This window comes from Mesoplodon mirus (assembly GCF_964341445.2).
Source record: "Mesoplodon mirus genome assembly, chromosome: 9".
NCBI classification, from domain to species: Eukaryota; Metazoa; Chordata; class Mammalia; order Artiodactyla; family Ziphiidae; genus Mesoplodon; species Mesoplodon mirus.
The window spans coordinates 74,263,827-74,283,403 of record NC_138985.1 but is presented as its reverse complement, the minus strand read 5'-3'; the positions used below and the strand labels follow the sequence as shown (position 1 = coordinate 74,283,403).

The 19,577-nt window shown below is 36.7% G+C and overlaps 1 protein-coding gene across 3 annotated transcripts in view; it reads right to left on the bottom strand.

The window, feature by feature from the left end:
* The window catches only part of ANLN (anillin, actin binding protein), a 54,558-nt gene that overhangs the window by 25,602 nt on the left and 9,379 nt on the right, over positions 1-19,577 (bottom strand). For 2 of the 3 annotated variants that reach the window (XM_082633046.1, XM_082633048.1), the window contains exons 4-14: positions 16,749-17,128; positions 15,353-15,581; positions 13,097-13,287; positions 12,717-12,824; positions 8,582-8,705; positions 4,352-4,462; positions 3,394-3,638; positions 2,551-2,696; positions 2,128-2,275; positions 1,654-1,789; positions 822-1,004 (exon numbers count right to left, since the gene is read on the bottom strand). In XM_082633046.1, the coding sequence (XP_082489172.1) occupies positions 822-1,004; positions 1,654-1,789; positions 2,128-2,275; positions 2,551-2,696; positions 3,394-3,638; positions 4,352-4,462; positions 8,582-8,705; positions 12,717-12,824; positions 13,097-13,287; positions 15,353-15,581; positions 16,749-17,128 (2,001 nt within the window). The remainder of the gene's footprint in view (positions 1-821; positions 1,005-1,653; positions 1,790-2,127; positions 2,276-2,550; positions 2,697-3,393; positions 3,639-4,351; positions 4,463-8,581; positions 8,706-12,716; positions 12,825-13,096; positions 13,288-15,352; positions 15,582-16,748; positions 17,129-19,577) is intronic. The other variant, XM_082633047.1, reaches the window with a different exon arrangement.

The following is a 19,577-nucleotide window of genomic DNA, read 5'->3' as shown; positions in this document are numbered from 1 at the left end:
AAGACAAGACATAAGCAGACAGACATGTTCCTGGAACAGCATCAAGGTCTCTTCATTTTAAGTGAATTGAAATAACTTCGCTACACATTCCTCAGTTTCTGCTGACTTCAAATTTTACCTATTGACCCGAAATTCTTTAGCTAATAGTATACATCTCAAAAGGGTAAATTCTGGTTTGTTATTTCAAAACCGAGATTAAAATACTATATTTCTGTGAAAGTTACCATCCTGCCCTATTTTTCAGGTACTGGTGCCATAACGTCCTTTACCCACTTTGTTTAAATATGATTTTAAGTAGAATACATAGCTTAGAAAAGTTTACTTATTCAATCTAGAGGAATAAAGGGTATAAAATTTGAATAGCAGTATCTACACTGTGATGCTCTTCACTTCCACAACCAGTAATTCAGGATTCAAAGAACAAATTTACATGATGGAGTGAATTTTAAATAGAATAGAGTAAGTAAAATAAGTTCTTTTAGATGCCCAATACTTTCCACAATAAAATTAATGAAAGTCAAATGGTCTGCTGTGTCAGAATAACTCATCTTAGTAATTTATTTTATGTTCAATATTATGTTTAACAAGCCTTACTTTCAGTTAGACCTATGTCTGTTATTGCATGGATCAGTAAGGACATATATGAAATTTTTCCTTGGTTATCTTTATACACACATCTACATAAAAGGAACTAAAGGCCCGAGATACAAACCTTGTGTCTTTATGCATGCTCTACTTGTTCCCATTTGCACAATTCCAATCTAGGTGAAGTTCATAATTTAACATATGATCTAGAAGTGAGTAAATAAAAATTACCATACCTGGTTTCTGAACTGTACTGCAGACAAAATCTGCTTTTAGAGGCAAGCGGATTTCTGACAAAGTAATCGATCCTTTGGAAGGGACAAATTCACTTTGGGATATGGGACCAGCCTTATTCTTCCTCTGAGGCCCTTCATTCTTCAACTTATTCAACTCATCAATCAAAAGTGTTCTCTTCTCAGCTATGTAGAAATATGCAAGTTAATATTTCAAATATTAAAACTGCAATTGTTTCTAAATGAAACCAATTCAAGAAAATGCATTCATGTGGCAACTGTATACAACACCAAAGACAAAATCAGTAACTCTTCCTTCATATAAATAGATGGTAGGTAGTTAGGTAAAACCTTGATTGCTCAACCTGTTCACAAAATCCTTGTAATTTAATACTTCAACTTTTGGTCAGTTTTCTTGCATGGTTAATCTCTCCATCCTAACATGCCCTGTCATCCATCACCACACATACACACAACAAAATTCACATACTTATTTTTAGCTATACATACATAGACAGGTACAGAGACAGAGCGTGTACGTGTGTGTGCATAAAGAGTATGTATGTGTGTGAGTTCATGTATTCATTCTTAGCATACTCTTTACACTACATTTCTTCAACTGCATTCCAGGTTCTTTCACCTTTTCATGCAAACTACACCTTACTTTACATGTAGTGTTTTCACAAAACTTGTAAGAAACAAAAAATAGATCAGCTGAAACAGATTATCAAAAAATCCCTTTCCCTAAAATTAGAAATTTCTGAGTATACTAGACAAAATGAGTTTTTCCTGGTTTGAAATTGTGTTGGAATTGTTTCAGGTGTATCACACATACTTGCAATTAGAAGAAGTCTTTCTGCTTCAGCTTCTTCCAGTGACCCTTTTCCATGGTCTTCATCAACACAACAGTTAAGAGCCTGGCTAGCCTGATAGATCACTGTCTGCTGCAAATTTATTTCATTATTGAGTTCCTAGTGAAACCAATGAAAGGAGGAAAAAAACTCACATTTTTAATCACCATTTTCACTTTATTTAAACTTTAATTATAATTTATCCAATTGGGTAATTTCCAAAATCTCCAGAGAGGGAAGTCAAAATGTTACAGTTTCACTGTTCAAGTTTCTAGACTATGCACCAAAAAAGAGGACTTTTCTCAAACTGAATTCAGGAGTTAGCTCCTGAGCTCCTACATGTCACACACTGTCCTAGTCACTCAGGATACAGAGATGAATAAGGCTGGGCTCTTGTCCTCAAGGGGCTCACCATCTTGTGCTGTCAACCTTCCAAATCCCCTTTCCACGGTACATACCTGCATTTTCTGTTTGATGTTAACCTGACAAGGAAAGCCATTCTTTTTTTCATTCAATTTTGAAGTAACATCTTCCTTCCGAACAATCACCTGCTTTATTGAAGGACAGTCTGTTTCTTTGACTCTTTGAGATCTATATGCATCAATGCTTCAGGAAATAAGTTATATTCTATTAGAAATCCAGCAACACACTAAGCACTATCCTTTGTTGAACATATCAGCAGAATATTGATACTGCAACATATCAGTAGAACACTTCACTAGAATGGAAAATGCCTTTGGGTGAAAGGGAGGCTTACCAAAGCTATTTCAAAGTTTTATAAAGATTAATGCTAATAACACTATAATTATAAATAACAAAACTTGTTATGTCAATCTAAACCATGACCCTTAGTGAGTGAATGTCTTCTAAGATGTTCTCACCTATAAAGAAGATCACGATCTTCAGAACCCATACTATCACCAGACTCAGCTCGAGGGACACGGGTTCTTTGGAATTTTCCTGGCTTTGGACTTTCATCACTTATGCTGGTGTCTTTCAATTCCCAGCTAGGCGAAGAAACTAAATTCTGCAGGAAGGCACATCAGATATTAGATTTTATGGATGACATTGATTCTAAATGAGAAATCTGAGGAATTGAATGACTTTATTATTAGAAAATAAACATCCAATAAGTTGACCAATTCGTCAACAAGGCAAACTTAAATAAGTTCCTAAAAGGTATACGAATAAAAGTTCAAAGACAGCTGAAGCTTACACTTGTAACTCTTTTTAAAAAATATTTCTAATTGAATCAATCTCCAAAAAAAGGTGCAGCTATTCAATTTAGGGTGATAGCTTATAACAGTAGAGTTAGCTCTCAATAAATGTTAGTTATCTATCTGGTGCTAAATACTAATATGCTAATATGACCTAATATGCACTTCACCCCCATGATGTGGGTACTATTTTTAACCTAATTTAACATTTAACTGTGGCAAAGAGGTTAAATAACCTGACCCATAAACATCGCTTAATGGCAGAGCCAGGATTTGAGCCCAAATGTCTGACCTTTTAAGCCATGTTACAGTTTGGATTTCATCTAAGGCCAAAAGGAAACCACTGAAGAGTTTTAAGCTCTCTTTTAAGAGAATTAACATCAGGTTTGCAAAATACCCCTGGCTACAGAGTGCCAAATCCCCATGCACCAACTAAAACAAAAAGGGACCCCAATTCTACTTAGTTTCTTTATGTGCTGGGCCTGTTCACATTTAGTCCTTTCTTACCTCTGGACTTACCACACCAACTGTCTGTGCTAATGGAGCAAGTAAAGACATCGAGGAGATATTCAGTGCATCTTCCTGTTCTTCGCTGCTTTCTGCATCTGCGTGATCCACCTCCTCCTGGCTCTTTTCCACATCTAGTTCACCTTCCTCTAGGACATCACTGAAGATGTCATTAATTACTTTTGAACTGTTGATATCATCATCATCATCCACACTCATCTCAATCTCACTTTCACGTACCACCTCTGAAAAATATTCCAACAGGTAAATACTGTGATTCAGACCTTTAAGAATTAAACGGATAACACAGAAGACCTAACATTCATATGCTTACTCAATAAACAGGAAGAAAAAGCCCTATGAAAAAGTACCTCCTAAACAAACAAAACAAAAAGAAATAGAATACTACTAATATAAAGTTCCAATAACATTTTCTAAGTAATAAAGGTGGGAACTATCAAAAGCTGATTCAATTCTTCGGGTTTAAGAAAGAATATTAAAAACCCAGACTGCAAGATAATAGCCAAAAGCTTCAGATTTACAAAAAGTATTTTTTCAAATAATTCTTTTTCTATTGTTGGGAACTGCCCTTTCACATTGCAGTCAATAATAGGAAAATATTAACATCACTTAGGGCAGGGTTCACAAATAAACTTCAAGGGCTACTGATTCCTCTAACCATACATGCAGAGTGTGAAGGGGCAGCACATTTCCTTTCCCTGTGAAACTGAGTGATAGCCTTAATCAGATTTTCACAGGGGCCTGGGACCTAAAGATAACTGTTAACAGTACTGTATTTTGTGAAAGCTAGAGTATTTCCTAGTGGGAAAAAAAAAAAGAGTATTATAAAATCATACTCTGAAATATAGAACACTGCATATTTGAATAGGAGAATAATAATTCTCCTAGCGTGTCCAGAGTTGATAAGAGACAAAGAATAAAAACAACGAAAACCAACCAGTCAGCTGTTCAACCTTTGGGTCTGATGTTACTTTTAAGGACTTTTCCTCTTCTAAAAACAATGTTATTTTCAAAGGGCTAGACTTCGTCATTTCACATTCAGTAAAACCTAGAAAAATTTTAGGAAAAACCATATGAATATATATATAAAAACTTAGAGTTTTTCAATTAAGGAATCTTACATATCTTGTTTTCTGATTATAAAGCTATGCATTTCAAATCCAGAAATGCATAAAGTAGAGAATCCCCCAAAGCATCTGTCTTCTCTTAACTTTCCCATCTCTCTCTTCTTCCTTAGAAGAGAAAGGGGACACTAATATTACCAGGTTATTGTTTGTTCTTCCAGTTTTCCCCCTATGTATACATATGTATATATCCTTTTAAAATTTTTTTCCATTATTTTATCTTATTTTATTCTTTAACATCTTTGTTGGGGTATAATTGCTTTACAGTGGTGTGTTAGTTCCTGCTGTATAACAAAGTGAATCAGCTATACATATACATACATCCCCACATCCCCTCCTTCTGGAGTCTCCTTCCCACCCTCCCTATTCCACCCCTCTAGGTGGTCACAGAGCACCAAGCTGATATCCCTATGCTATGCGCTGCTTCCCACTAGCTATCTATTTTACATTTGGTAGTCTATATATGTCAATGCCACTCTCTCACTTCATCCCAGCTCACCCTTCCCCCTCCCCGTGTCCTCAAGTCCGTTCTCTACATCTGCATCTTTATTCTTGTCCTGCCCCTGCCCCTAGGTTCAGCAGAACATTTTTTTTTTTTTTTAGATTCCATATATATGTGTTAGCATATGGTATTTGTTTTTCTCTTTCTGACTTACTTCACTCTGTATGACAGACTCTAGGTGCATCCAACTCACTACAAATAACTCAATTTCGTTTCTTTTTATGGCTGAGTAATATTCCATTGTATATATGTGCCACATCTTCTTCATCCATTCATCTGTTGATGGACACTTAGGTTGCTTCCATGTCCTGGCTATTGTAAATAGTGTGATCATACTATACATGCTGTTCTGCATTTTGTTTTTCACTTTTAAAAAAGTGTCAATAAAAACACTTAACTAGCAATAGAAAAACACTACTTCAACATAATAAAGACCATATATGAGAAGCCCACAGCTAACATTATACTTAATGGTAAAAGACTGAAAGCTTTTCTTCTAAGATCAGGAACAAGACAAGCTAGAGATAAGCCCACTCTCACCATTTCTTGGCAACATAGCTTTTTAAAAGTCCTAGTTAGAGCAATAGGCAAGAAAAAGAAATTAAAAGAATCCAAATTTTAAAAGAAGTAAAATTATCTCTGTTCACAGATAACATGATCTTATATATAGAAAACTCTGAAGATTCCACAAGAAAAAACTGTTAAATAATACACAAATTCAGTAAAGATGCAGAATACAAAATCAACACAAAAAAAACCAGTTGCATTTCTATATACTAACAAGGAACAATCTGAAGAGCAAATTAAGAAAACAATTCCATTTACAATAGCATGAAACAGAATAAAATACTTAGGAATAAACCTAACCAAGGAGGTGATAGACTTATATACTGAAAAGTACAAAATATTGCTGAAAGACATTAAAAAAAAACACAAATAGATGGAAAGACATCCCATGTTCATGGACTGGAAGACTTAATATTGTTAAGATGCCAATACTACCCAAAGCAATCTACAGATTCAATGCAATTCTTATCAAAATCCCAACAGTACTTTTTGGAGAAATAGAAAGTCTGTCCTAAAATTCATATGGAACTTCAAGAGACCCTGAATATCCAAAACAATTTTGAAAGAGAACAAAGTTAGAAGACTGACATTTCCTGATTTCAAAACATATTACACAGCTATAATAATCAATACAGTATGATACTAGCATAAAGATAGACATATAGACCAATGGAAAAGAAGAGAGAGCCCAGAAATAAAACTTCACATATATGGTCAAATGATCTTTAACAAGGCTGACAAGATAATTCAATGGGGAAAGGACAAATGATGTTGGGGAAAGGACAAATGATGTTGGGAAAACTGGATATTTACAAGAAAAGAATTAAGTTGGACCTCTATCTGGTGTCATATCCAAAAATCAACTCAAAATGGATTAAAGACATAATGTAAGACTCAAAACTATAAAACTCCCAGAAGAAAACACAGAGAGAAAGAAAGCTTCATGACATTGGATTTGGTGATGATTTCCTGGGTATAGCACAAAGCAGGCAACAAAAGCAAAAATAGACAAACGGGACTACATCAAACTTAAAAACTTTTGTGGGAGAGGGGGCAAGGTAGGAGTAGGGGATTAAGAGGTACAAACCACTATGTATAAAATAAGTAAGTTTCAAGGATATATTGTCCAGCACATGGAAAATATTTTATGATAACTAAAATGGAGTATAATCTATAAAAGTGTTTAATCATTATGTTGTACACCTAAAACTAATATAATATTGTCAATCAACTATACCTCAATTAAAAAAAAAAGTTTTGTGTATCAACCTACTGAATGTGAGAAAATATTTGCAAATCATATATTTGACAAGGGGTTAATATTCAGAATATAAGAACTCCTACAACTCAATAACAAAAAATCAACCTGATTTAAAAATGGGCAAAGGACATGAACAGACGCTTCTCCAAAGATGATATACAAATGGCCAACAAGCATGCGAAAAGATGCTCAACATTTCTAATCATAGGAGAAATGCAAATCAAAATCATAATGAGCTAATAACTCATACCTATTAGGATAGCTACTGTCAAGAAAACAAAAAATAACAAGTGTTGATGAGGGTGTGGAGAAATTAGAACGCCTGTGCACTGTTGGTGAGACGGTAAATAGTGTGACCACTATGGAAACGAGCATAATAGTTCCTCAAAATATTAAAAATAGAACTAGTGCATGATCAAGCAATCCCACTTCTGGGTATACAGCCAAAAGAATTGAAAGCAGGGTCTCAAAGAGATATTTGCATACCCATGTTCATAACAACACTATCCACAATGGCCAAGAGGTGGAAACAACCCACATGTCCATCAATTGATAATGGATAAACAAAATATGGTATATCTACACAATAAAATATTATTCAGCCTTAAAAAGGAAGGCAGTCCTGTCACACATTTGACATGTGACATGTCAACATGGATGAACCCTGGGACATTATGCTAAATTAAATACACTAGCCACAAAAAGACAAATACTATATTATCGCACTTATACGAGGTATCTAATCTATATGAGGTAGTCAAACTCATAGAAACAGAATGTAGAATGCTGGTGACCAGAGGCTCAGGAGAGGGAAAAGGGGAGTTGTTGTTTAATGGGTATAGAGTTTCAGTTTTGCCAAATGAAAGTTCCAGAGATCTGTTCCTCAACAGTGTGAATATACTTAACACAACTGAACCGTACACTTAAAAATTGTTAAGATGGGGCTTCCGTGGTGGCGCAGTGGTTGAGAGTCCGCCTGCCAATGCAGGGGACACAGGTTTGTGCCCCGGTCTGGGAAGATCCCACATGCCGCGGAGTGGCTAGGCCCGTGAGCCATGGCCGCTGAGCCTGTGTGTCCGGAGCCTGTGCTCCGCAACGGGAGAGGTCGCAACAGTGAGAGGCCCGCATACCGCAAAAAAAAAATTGTTAAGATGGCGAATTTCAGTAATATGTTTTTTTACCACTATTGTTTTTTTTAAATTTAACTGCCTATGATATATTAAATGTCATTACATACAAAGCTACTTTATTCATTTTAAGCAGCTACATAATACTTGATTACATGGATTTAGCACAATTTATTTACAGTCTTCTACTGATGTGCATTTAGCTCATTTAAATCTTATTACTATTACAAATGGTGCTACAATTAATATATTTGTACATACACCTGTGCACACTAGTTCTAAGAATTCAACTTACAGAAATACTTGCAGAGCACACACACTTTACAATTCAATAGATATTACTGAATTTTTCTCCAAAAAGTACTTATAGTAATTTACACTCTCATCAAGTGTATGCGTTCTCACTCTGGAAAGATAACTAAGGAAGAAGGATATTGCATGGCTAGAAATGAAAAGGTAAGTGGAAATGAAGAAATGAATCTGTCTTTTTACAGTAGAACAGCATTTCTGCTTTCCAATCCAATTTCCAAAACTATGGTAGACTGAAATCTACATTTTAAGTGAAGTAGAAATAGAAAACGCTTACCTGTAGGTTCTCTACTAGAAGGTTTTGCTGGTGTCTGATTTTCTGTCACCTTTTCTGTTACTGGAAGTGATGGGGTATTTGGACCAACTTGTTTTCTGAGGGGAGTGTTCTGACAGTGAATTTCCTGCAAAAAGCAAAAGAAGAGATAAACTTTATCTCTCAAAACTATAAATTTTGTCTTTTTACATGTTACTAAATGAAACAAGTAAGAGTCATTGTTCTATACAAGCTTCCTCAGAACAAAACAGATAATGAATGTGAAAGGGTCCAGCCATGTTTAGAACACAAAAGGCCTCGGTACTAGTTCATATTCTTGGTAATTCATAGTATGTAAAACCTTTTTTAGAGACCAGTAGGCAAGAGAGAATGAAAATCCACATCAGAGTTCAGTTTTAGATAAACCAATTCAGGTGAAAGCCACATATTGGGAAAAAATAACTGTCTCCTCAGAAGGAACAAAACAAATACAAGCAAAACCACACGCTAGGGCTTCCCTGGTGGCGCAGTGCTTGAGAGTCCGCCTGCCGATGCAGGGGACACGGGTTCGTGCCCCGGTCGGGGAAGACCCCACATGCCACGGAGCGGCTGGGCCCGTGAGCCATGGCTGCTGAGCCTGCGCGTCCGGAGCCTGTGCTCCGCAATGGGAGAGGCCACAGCAGTGAGAGGCCCGCGTACCACAAAAAAAAAAAAAAAAAAAAAAAACCCACACGCCACTTCCTTATCTCTTTCTAGCCACCACCTCCTTGTTCCCTTCCCTTTAGAACCAAACTTCTGAGGACTGCCTATACTCCTGGACTCTGCTCTTCACCCACTACTACCTGCATTCTACCCTCACCACTTCATTAAAAGGCTCTGCCAAGTCACAACAAGCTCCTTATTTCAAAACCCAGTGGTCTCAGTCCAGCCTACGTCTGACAACAAACACTTGGCAATACCAACCACTCCTCCCTTCTGAAAGGCTCTTTCTTCCCTTGACTTCAGCTACACCATACTCAACTGCTTTTCCCTCCCACCTTTTAGGCTGCTCTTTCTGTGGGTACCACAGATGAGTTCTGAAGTGGGGAGACCCCTGAACTCCCCATTATTGTGTTCAGAATTTTCTTTACATGTATATGTACAACTGTCTGGGGAGGGATTCCACAGGTTTATCAGGAATCATTTAACAAAAAAATCATTTAAGAACGGTTGCTTTTTATTTTCCAGAGATGTAGAAGGAAAACCATGAGACTATGACCTACCGGCAACCCAGTGAAGAAGGTCCTTCAAACAGGAGACAGTGATTCACAATGTCCAATGCTGCTAATAATAGGTCAAGTTAAACACCTGAAAACTGATTACTGAAGATCACTGGTGAATTTGATATGGGTAGTGGTGAAAGCCTGAGTGGAGAGATCAAGAGAGAAGGGAAGAGAAAAACTGGAAGATACAAAGAGACACACCCTTTTGGAAGAGTCTGGATGAAAAGGAGGCAAAGAAAGGGAGGGGAATAGGAGATCAAAAGAGTTGTTTTTGTTTTAAGATCACAGATAATAGCTTGCTCTATGCTGATGGGAAGGATTAGCCCATTCATTCCTTCTTCAGAAGACAAATTTACTGTGTTCCTACTGTGAGTCAAGCACTGAGAACATAGACAGAGATGGATAAGGCTCTCATAGACAGTGGTGAAAAACAAAATTAAAACAATTATAGGAAGATAAATATTCCAGTGAGGTAAAAACAGGATGACAGGGCTTCCCTGGTGGTTCAGTGGTTGAGAGTCCGCCTGCTGATGCAGGGGACACGGGTTCGTGCCCCAGTCCGGGAAGATCCCACATGCCACAGAGCGGCTGGGCCTGTGAGCCATGGCCGGTGAGCCTGCGCGTCCGGAGCCTGTGCTCCGCAACGGGAGAGGTCACAACAGTGAGAGGCCCACATACCGCAAAAAAACAAAACAAAACAGGATGACATGGGCCCAAAAAAGCAGGAGGGGGACTGGGAAAAGGCCAAGTAAAAAATTCCAGAGGGAATTAAAATTTAACCTATTCTTAATGAAGCAGGAACTCACCACAGAGATATTTCATCCAGAGAGACTAGCAAGGCAAAGACAAAGAGATCTGAAAATATGGGTACATTTGAGAGACTACAAATAGTCTGCATGGCAGGACTGAAGCACACATGTGGAGGAGCAGGGAAGAGAAGCCAGATTTCTGAATGATTCTAGATATCAAGCCAAGTACTTTAGACATTTTTCTGATGTTAGCTATGCGGAGCTCTCCAGGATTTTAAGCAAGGGAATACATGCCTATCTGCCTTTTAGAAATATTTTTCTAGCAGCAGTGGGTTAGACGGACTGGAGAGAAGCCAGACTAAAAGCAGGGTGTTCACACAAAGCTATGTTAATGATTAAGGCAATGGCAGAGGAAAATATACAAGGAAGCTTGGTGACATACTTAGAAAATGTATCACTGGATGTGTGTGTGCTTACGTGTGCATGTGTTAGAGGCCAGCGGGTGGGAAGACATAGTAACAAGAGGAAGGAGCCGAGGAGGTCCTGCCAGATTGTTTTAGATGTGGAAGTATAGAGTAAAGCACTAAGTGAAGACAGAGACTACATGAGGAAGATATTCCAGCAAAGCATAGAAAGCTCTGCCAGCCAACCAAAGCTCAACTAGAGTTCAGGAGAGAGATGAGGGCAGAATAGCCAAGCATTACCAGCATTTCTGTGATTGACTGAAGCTAGATATGAGGATGGGAAAGAGATGTTCCAGGACAAGTGAGACAAAAAAAATGGTGAGATCAGGACCTTGAGAAACATGATTTGTTAAGCAAGGGAACTGATAAAAAAAAAACAAAATCAAATAGATCCTTCTCAAAGAACAAAGGATAAATGTATTATTCTATTTCTACTGGTACCCACGTTAAATATAGTTCTATTATTTTTAGCTTAAAAATATATCCTAACACAGGAAAATTAAGAGGTACAAACTTCCAGCTCTAAAATAAATGAATCACAGGGATGAAAGGTACAGCACTGGGAATACAGTCAATAATAATGTAATATCTTCGTATGGTGACAGATGGTAACTAGACTTATTGTAGTGATCATTTTGTAATGTATAGAAACATCGAATCACTGTACTGTGCAACAAGAACTAACATAGTGGTGTAGGTCAATTATACTTCAAAAACAAACAAACTAACTCATGGAAAAAATGATCATCTTTGTGGTTACCAAAGGAGGGGGTAGGGGAAGGGGGAATTGGATGAAAGTGGTCAAAAGGTATAAACTTCCAGTTATGAGATGAATAAGTACTAGAGATATAATGTACAACCTGATTAACATAATTAACACTGCTGTATGTTATAAGAGTAAATCCTAAGAGTTCACATCACAAGGAAAATATGTTTTTCTCTATTTCTTTAATTTTTTATCTATGAGATGATGGAGGTTCACTAAACTTATTGTGGTAATCATTTCATAATGTATGTAAGTCAAATCACTAAACATTTATAGTGCTGTATGTCAATTATATCTCAATAAAACTGAAAGTAAAATGTGTGTGTGTATATATATATATATATATATATATATATATATATATATATATATACACATATGTATATCTCCTAACACAGTATTTTGTACACAGTAGGCATGTAGATGAAACAGAAGATAGTTTAACACAGTAGGGATTTTGTTGAAGGCTTATCAATGAAATTTGACCAGAAGTAATATGAGTAAAGAGAAATCTGGGAGGTATTTGGTGACTGAAAGAATTACAGATAGTCTAAAAGTATGGTATTTGGGGAGAGATATATAATCATTAATGAGAAAAGTAGATTCTGAGAAACATTTGAAAACCAGCATCTAAATAGAATGTTAAAAGGAATCTGAAATCAATTGAATGAGAATACCTCTTAAATTTGATTTTAAGTAGGTCATCAGTAAACATGGTTAAAAGTTCCATTAAATGGCAAAATATCACAAGAGAAAAGCAAAGTTGGTATGAACATTTAAGGAGTTTATGAATGGAAAGCTGCATAGTTAATTGGAATGAGATAGTATATAAAGAATTATTTTACAATACAGAACCACAAGTTAAATCCCTTGTTACTTTGGTAACAAGTTCACTTTTACATTTCTTGTTTACATTACCTGTTTGGTTTCTAGTTGTTTGCTTCTTGAGTTTTCGCCTTTTTCTACACTCCATAAATTGCCCTTGTCAAATCGGCCACGAAGACATGCTAGTTCTTTTTGACGTTCCTGAAATCATCAAAAGTTCTATTTTACACAAGAGCCAAAAGTATGTTTAATAATATTCAAATTCTACTAACCTTGTCCTCAGTTTTCAGATTAAAAAATTCACAATACACACAGAATAGGACAATAATATTTCTAATTTGAAATAAGTGATACAGAGAATCAAGATGCTATTTATCTCCAGTCAAAAAGACTGGAGTCAGAATTCACAGTTTGACTTCTAGGTTCTATGCTCAGACCATGTAATGAATAATGTTAAAAGCAGTAAGCCATACCTGCTTGAGCTGTTGTGCTAAATGAGTAGTAGATGAAGATGAGTTTTGCTTGAATAATCTTTCTTGTATGGCCTTTGTATTTGGAGTGATAATGGGAGTTCTATGGGGTGTGCTACGAGCTGGACTTTCTTTGCTGTGCTCTTGACAACGCTCTCCAAAGCGTTCCAGGAAAGGCTTAATTCCTGCTCCTCCTAAAGATAATGCACACATTTCAGGGAGGCTGTTTAGAATAAGTAACAATTACGATTTCTATGGGAAAAGTTCTAAATCCAGTTCAGCTCCAAAATGTTTTGATTCTACCAGGAATATTCATTCAGAAAGTAAACAGAAAGAAAATAGTTCAAAAAACTTAGAAAAGGGCTTCCCTGGTGGCACAGTGGTTAAGGGTCTGCCTGCCGATGCAGGGGACGCGGGCTCGTGCCCCAGTCCGGGAAGATCCCACATGTCGCGGAGCGGCTGGGCCCGTGAGCAATGGTCACTGAGCCTGCGCGTCCGGAGCCTGTGCTCTGCCATGGGAGAGGCCACAACAGTGAGAGGCCCGTGTACCGCAAAAAAAAAAAAAAAAAAAAAACTTAAAAAAAAAAGATTTTTTACCACACTATTTAATTCCATGTCCTAAAATTTGTTTTATAGGATTTAATTCTTTAAAAAAAACAAGAAGAAGAATTTTTAAAAAGTAGAGTAAGAGGACAGTAGGGATTAGAAAACCCTTAAACTAAATAATCAGAACCTAGATGATTGGAAATTGACTGTATGTGCATTAATAATATACCCTAACAACCAAGTATCCTGGCCATGATAACCCAGCTACTAATATTTCTACAGCCCAATTTATTTTCTTGCTTTTAGGAAGTCTAACATGAAAATCCAGTGATTAAATCCTTTTTCTCTTTCAAAAATAATAATTAGGGATAACTTACTTTATCAAAGGATGTCTTGATTTTATAAAGTCTTAAAACAGTACTCATTTAAAGTAGTATGAGATCCATTTAAAATAGAACAAATGGGATATATACCACCTCCATTATAAGAATGCTAGGGTTGCACCACATAAAAGGAGGTTACCTATATCATTAACTGGCAAACATTTTCCCATAAATAGCCAAAGAGTAAATATTTGGGGCTTTGCAGGCCATATGGCCATTGTCACAACTACTCAACTCTGCATTGAAGCATGAAAGCAGCCACAGACAGTAAATGGGTCTGGCTGTGTTCCAATAAAACTTTATTTGCAAAAACAGGTGAAGGGCAGAATCAGATCCATGATCAGCAGTGAAAGCGCCGAGTCCTAACCACTATACCACCAGGGAATTCCCAAAAATGCCCCTTATGTCGTTTTATCTACGCCATAAGTCTTTAGAAAATTGGGAGTCATAGTCCAATTTCACATGGGGATTTTGCTATTGTTTCCAATTCTCATTTTGGCTCATCTGGAAACTGACTGCTGGTTTCTACTTACCCCATAACTAATGGATTCCCCACTCTCATCTCTCTGACTACGTCTCTTTTATGATGAACTATTATTTCTGGAGAGATTGTATTTTTAAGAAGTTAAGATGTAGAATTAACAGTCTTTCTGAAAGCAATTCTAATGAAAAAGAATATAGCTCAAAGTACACTATATTACCCTATATTTGGACCATAATTTTTTAGTCCTATGTTTCTCAACCAATAGCATGCGGGGGTGTACCAGAAGGTGTAAGTCACCACAAGATAACTATGGACTTCCTGAAGCATCAGTTTACCATAGTAAAATTGAATTTTCATGTGTATACATTCACATACAATATAAACACATATAAATTAAATGGGAGTGGAGTCATTTGTATACATATTTCCTTCCCTTTGCTACTATGGGTGCTTTCATAGTGAAGTTTGAGAAGCATTGCTTTGCACGCTTGGTTATAAGAACACTTCTCCATTATATCCTTAAAATGTGATTTCCAGTTGTATATGCTTTGTCTGCATCAAAAAGTATAGAAGAAAGTATCTAGCATGGTCATTCTAGAAAAAAGCATGTTTAAACTGTTAAAATGTGACAAGTTAAACACTTTGACCAGTAACTGGGCTAGTCTACATTAATGAACATTCATTCAATCAATTAAAGCTGACTTTGAATAAGTCTCACTTGATACGTTCAGGCATTTGCCCTGGCAAACCAACACTGTACCATGAACAATTGGATATTTAAAATGCTAAGAACAGACACACTGAAAATAGTCAGCAGTACTTTAGATTTTTTAAAAAATATGTTACCTGGTGTTGTAGATTTGTCCTTAGGTTGAGATTGCAGACAAATTTCTCTGTTTAATTCTTCCTTGGGCCGAACTGTCCGGGATAGAGTTGACCTCTCAGTTGATTTTGACACCTCTGTTTTAAGAGGACTAACAGAGGTTTTTTGAAGTAGTTCAGGATTTTGTACCTTACAATTTTTAGCGCTGGTGATGGATGTAGTAGAAGATTTCACTGGGGAAGAAGTAGCTTTCTGAAACATGATAATACTTAGGGTAAATAACAACATTCACAATATCTAAAGGTAGTTCTATAAAAAGCACTCAAATCCTATAAAAAAACAACTCAAATCCTATATGCTTGGTAGCCTTTATGTAAACTAATGAAAAAAAGTTTCTTACTCTCTAATAGATCAAACCAATTTGAAAGGTTTGAAAAAAATTAACTTAGAAAATGCCATTATTCAAATTATAATATGTAGTTTAGTCTGCATAATATACTGATGGGTAATTTACTACGAGGGATAGGGTCACTCACTATTTTAAAAAACAATTTCTTTTATATTATCACACTAGTACCTTTATAAATGTTAACTGTATTAGGTCAAATTACCTATATATTTGCATTTTAATTAAATCAATATTAACTTGACAAAATTGTATCATGTACTTGAAGGTGAACTATAAGTTATTAAGTACTTACTATGTGCCAAGCACCATACTAAGTGCTTTATGCACATTATCTCATTTAATCCTCCCAAACCCTTTCTTTCCCAATTTACAAATGGAAAAATAAAGTTTTGCAAGATTAAGTAACTCTCCAAAGCCACACTTCTAATTATGTGGAAGGGCTGGGATTGAATGCAGGTCTGTCTAATTCCAAAACCTGGCTCTACACTTAAAGATAATGCTCAGAAACACAACATTTTTCTCTGTTTTGGTTTTTTCATTTTTTTAAAAAAAACCGTTGAGATATCACATAGGCAAGGTAATCTTTCAAACATTTCAAAACGATATACAGTAAAGGTATCATGCCCACCCTTGACAGTTGCCTTCTAGAGGTAACTACTGCTACTAGCTTCCAGAGATATTTGATGTCTTTCTTGTATTTATACACATACATAGAGCATTCTAATAGAGAAAGTAATTTTCAGGCTCTCCCTGATGACTAAGAAGAGGTTCCACCATTCCATAGTATATACTTTGGAGTTACATTAAATTAGTGTAATTTAGTTGTCAATTGCTCATTTATCTTGGGACAGAATACCAAATTTATGATTTTTACTTTCTATGAAATACTCTAAAAATACATATAAACATCCTATATATAAGTTATAAAATGCATATCTACACATATATAAATTATTACTCATAACAACAACAACGAAAGTTTTCCAAAGACCAAAATTATATATACTTACCCCAGAGCTGGAAATTGCAACATTAATCAAAGATGCATCCACAGCACTCGAGGATGAGGCTTTATTCAAAGAGGCATCGCCATCCCTTTGGGAACAGCATGTAGCTTCCTGCTTAACACTGCTGCTATTGATCCTAGCAGATGCTCCACTTGCAGAGGAAAATTTGGATAAACAAGTGGTACCAGGCTGTTCCTGTACACTGTTTTGCTTTGCAGATGAGTTTTTCACATCATCTTCCCAGGAGCAAATAGTTGCAGCAAGGTTGGCTAGACGGCCCCTTCTCCCAACTGGAGTTGCTGAGGCATCTGAAAGGGATGGTTTGGGAGGGGAGGTAGCCTCTGATGGCGTTGCTGAGATGGGTGAGCTTTCGTGTATATCATCTGAAAATGTTTTAGAAGTTAAAGTTCATGAGTTATATATGTGTGTAATAAAGGGATCACTCAAAAAAAAAAAGCTTTTCTCATATGCATGAAACTACCAAACTGCTTAAATTTGACAATATATTTTCAAATCAGATACTTAATCCAAATTTAAAAAAAGAAAAAAAAAGAACACTTTGTTACCCCTATTTTTTTCAATTATTTGATGGATTATGAATCTATAAGACACCGTAGATTTAGGTTATATTTTTAGGATTAATTTAGGATGTTATAACACTGCACAACTGAAGATTACATATTCAACATATTTGTTTTAAAAATGTATTAGACCCGTGCAGTACAACAGAACTTTCTGCAATGATGGAGATGTTCTATATCCGTGGTGTCTAATACAGTAACAACTAGCCACATATGGCTAGTGAGCATTTGAATTGTGGTAAGAGCAATAAGAAACTTCATTTCATTTTAATTAATTTAAGTTTAAAAGCTACATATTGCTAGTGGTTATGGTATTGGATAGCACAGGGTTAGACGAATATGTTTTTCTGCACAGTTACTTCATTTGGAGATAAATCTCAAATAAGCAATACTTAACTTACGAAGGCCTGTATGCATAAAGAGTATATAGGCAGTCAAAGTTCATGGCACTTTCTATTCCAAAAATTCAGTCAGTGGAACAGATAGCCCTCCTGCTGTCCAAGGCTTATAATTCTGCCTGAATTCTCAGTTCTCCTCCTCCAAAACCTCCTCAGGGATCTTGCTCCAAATAACCCCTTCTTCCTTTCTACAAACTTTTTTTTCTACACATAAGTATGCTCAAGTCTCTCTCATCTTAAAGCTAAAACCAAACATCCTCTCATCAATGTATATGCCCTTTTAGGTAATGTCCCTCTTTCCCTGCACTATATTCACTCACCACTCAACTCCCTTCAACCTGCCTTCTGCCTACACCACTGCCCTGAAGTTGCTTTTGCTATTTTCACCAGATGCCCACACACTTTGCGGGCCTTGTATTTCCACGTGACATCATCCTCTATTAGTTCTGTCTTTGCGGCCTGTCCTTCATGGTCTCCTTCTAACTACCAGCTACCTCCATTTGACTATCCCACGGACACCCCAAATAATATATCTGAAGTTGAAACTGCCCCCAACACATTCCTCCTTATCATGCCTCTTCCTCCCTTCTCCCTTACCATCCACCACCCAGTCATTAAGTCCCACAGATTCTATCTCCTAAATCTCATATCCAGCCTCCTCTTCACTTTCACAGGCCTTCATCCTTATGCCTGAATTACAGCATTGGCCTTCTAACTGGTGTTCCTGCTTGGAATCTCTGCCCTCGTCAATCCCTCCTATATTCCGATGCCAGAGTGATCTTTCTAAAACATTTGCCTGCTTAAACTCTCTCAGTTCCTCTCCATCACCTCCTGGTTAAATTCCAAATGCTCTGGACCCTGCTGCTTTTTCAGATTTATCTCTTGCTTTTCTACCACATGAACTATATACCAGAATACCTACTCTTTATACACACAGTATGCTCACGGTACCTCTGTGCTTTTCATCCGTTCTGTTGTTTTTGCCTAGAATATCTCCACTGTCTGAAGCCAGCTGCCCCTCAAAGTCCAGGTTAATTATCTCTGCCTCCTCCAGAAAAGATTTCCTGACCACCACCCTCCCTACAATACCTTTCTGCATACCTTCATCATTTTCTTTAGAATAAGCACTGTCCTCTAAGTAGACGACAGTTTTACTGTTATGTTTTAGGAATGGGCTTAATAGACCTCTAGCTCCTCTAACTATTCTGAAAGAAAGCCTTCAGATAAATTATATTTTAGAATAATCCCTCAAACCTTTAATTGGCTATACCCACAGTCCTGTATAGTACTCACTAAATCATTCATCACAAACACTTTATTCATAAGTTTCAATGCTTAAAATTAGACAGGCTATGATGCCTTAATGAGATTTATTTTCAAGGTCGAGGTGGACATTTGTTAACATTTGCTTTCAACATGTTAGAAATCACTGCTGCAAAGCTTCCTTCTCTAGAATGTTTAGGGCCTTGGTTGTATTCTTGATCATGCCCTAAATCACAACACTCTTTCTTTTTTTTAAAAGGAAAATCTCCAGTCCTCTGCCCATAGATATTTCCTACAAAACAGAAATGGAACATTCTTCTATTCAGGCACATTTACTGGTTAGCCTCCTCAGACATTATAAAGAAGCATGGTTAACCCCACCCACTACTAAAATAAATAGTTATAATTTACAACGTGGACTATCAGCGCCCTGTTAACACACCCCAAAACATCAGGCAGGTCATAAAAGTTGAGCCCTAGAGTCAGACAACTGGGGTTTGAATTTTAGCTGCTACTGACTGTGGGCAGGTGCCTTAGTCTCTCTGAACCCAGTCTTCTCTTCTACAACATGAAGAAAAAGTAGTATGTAT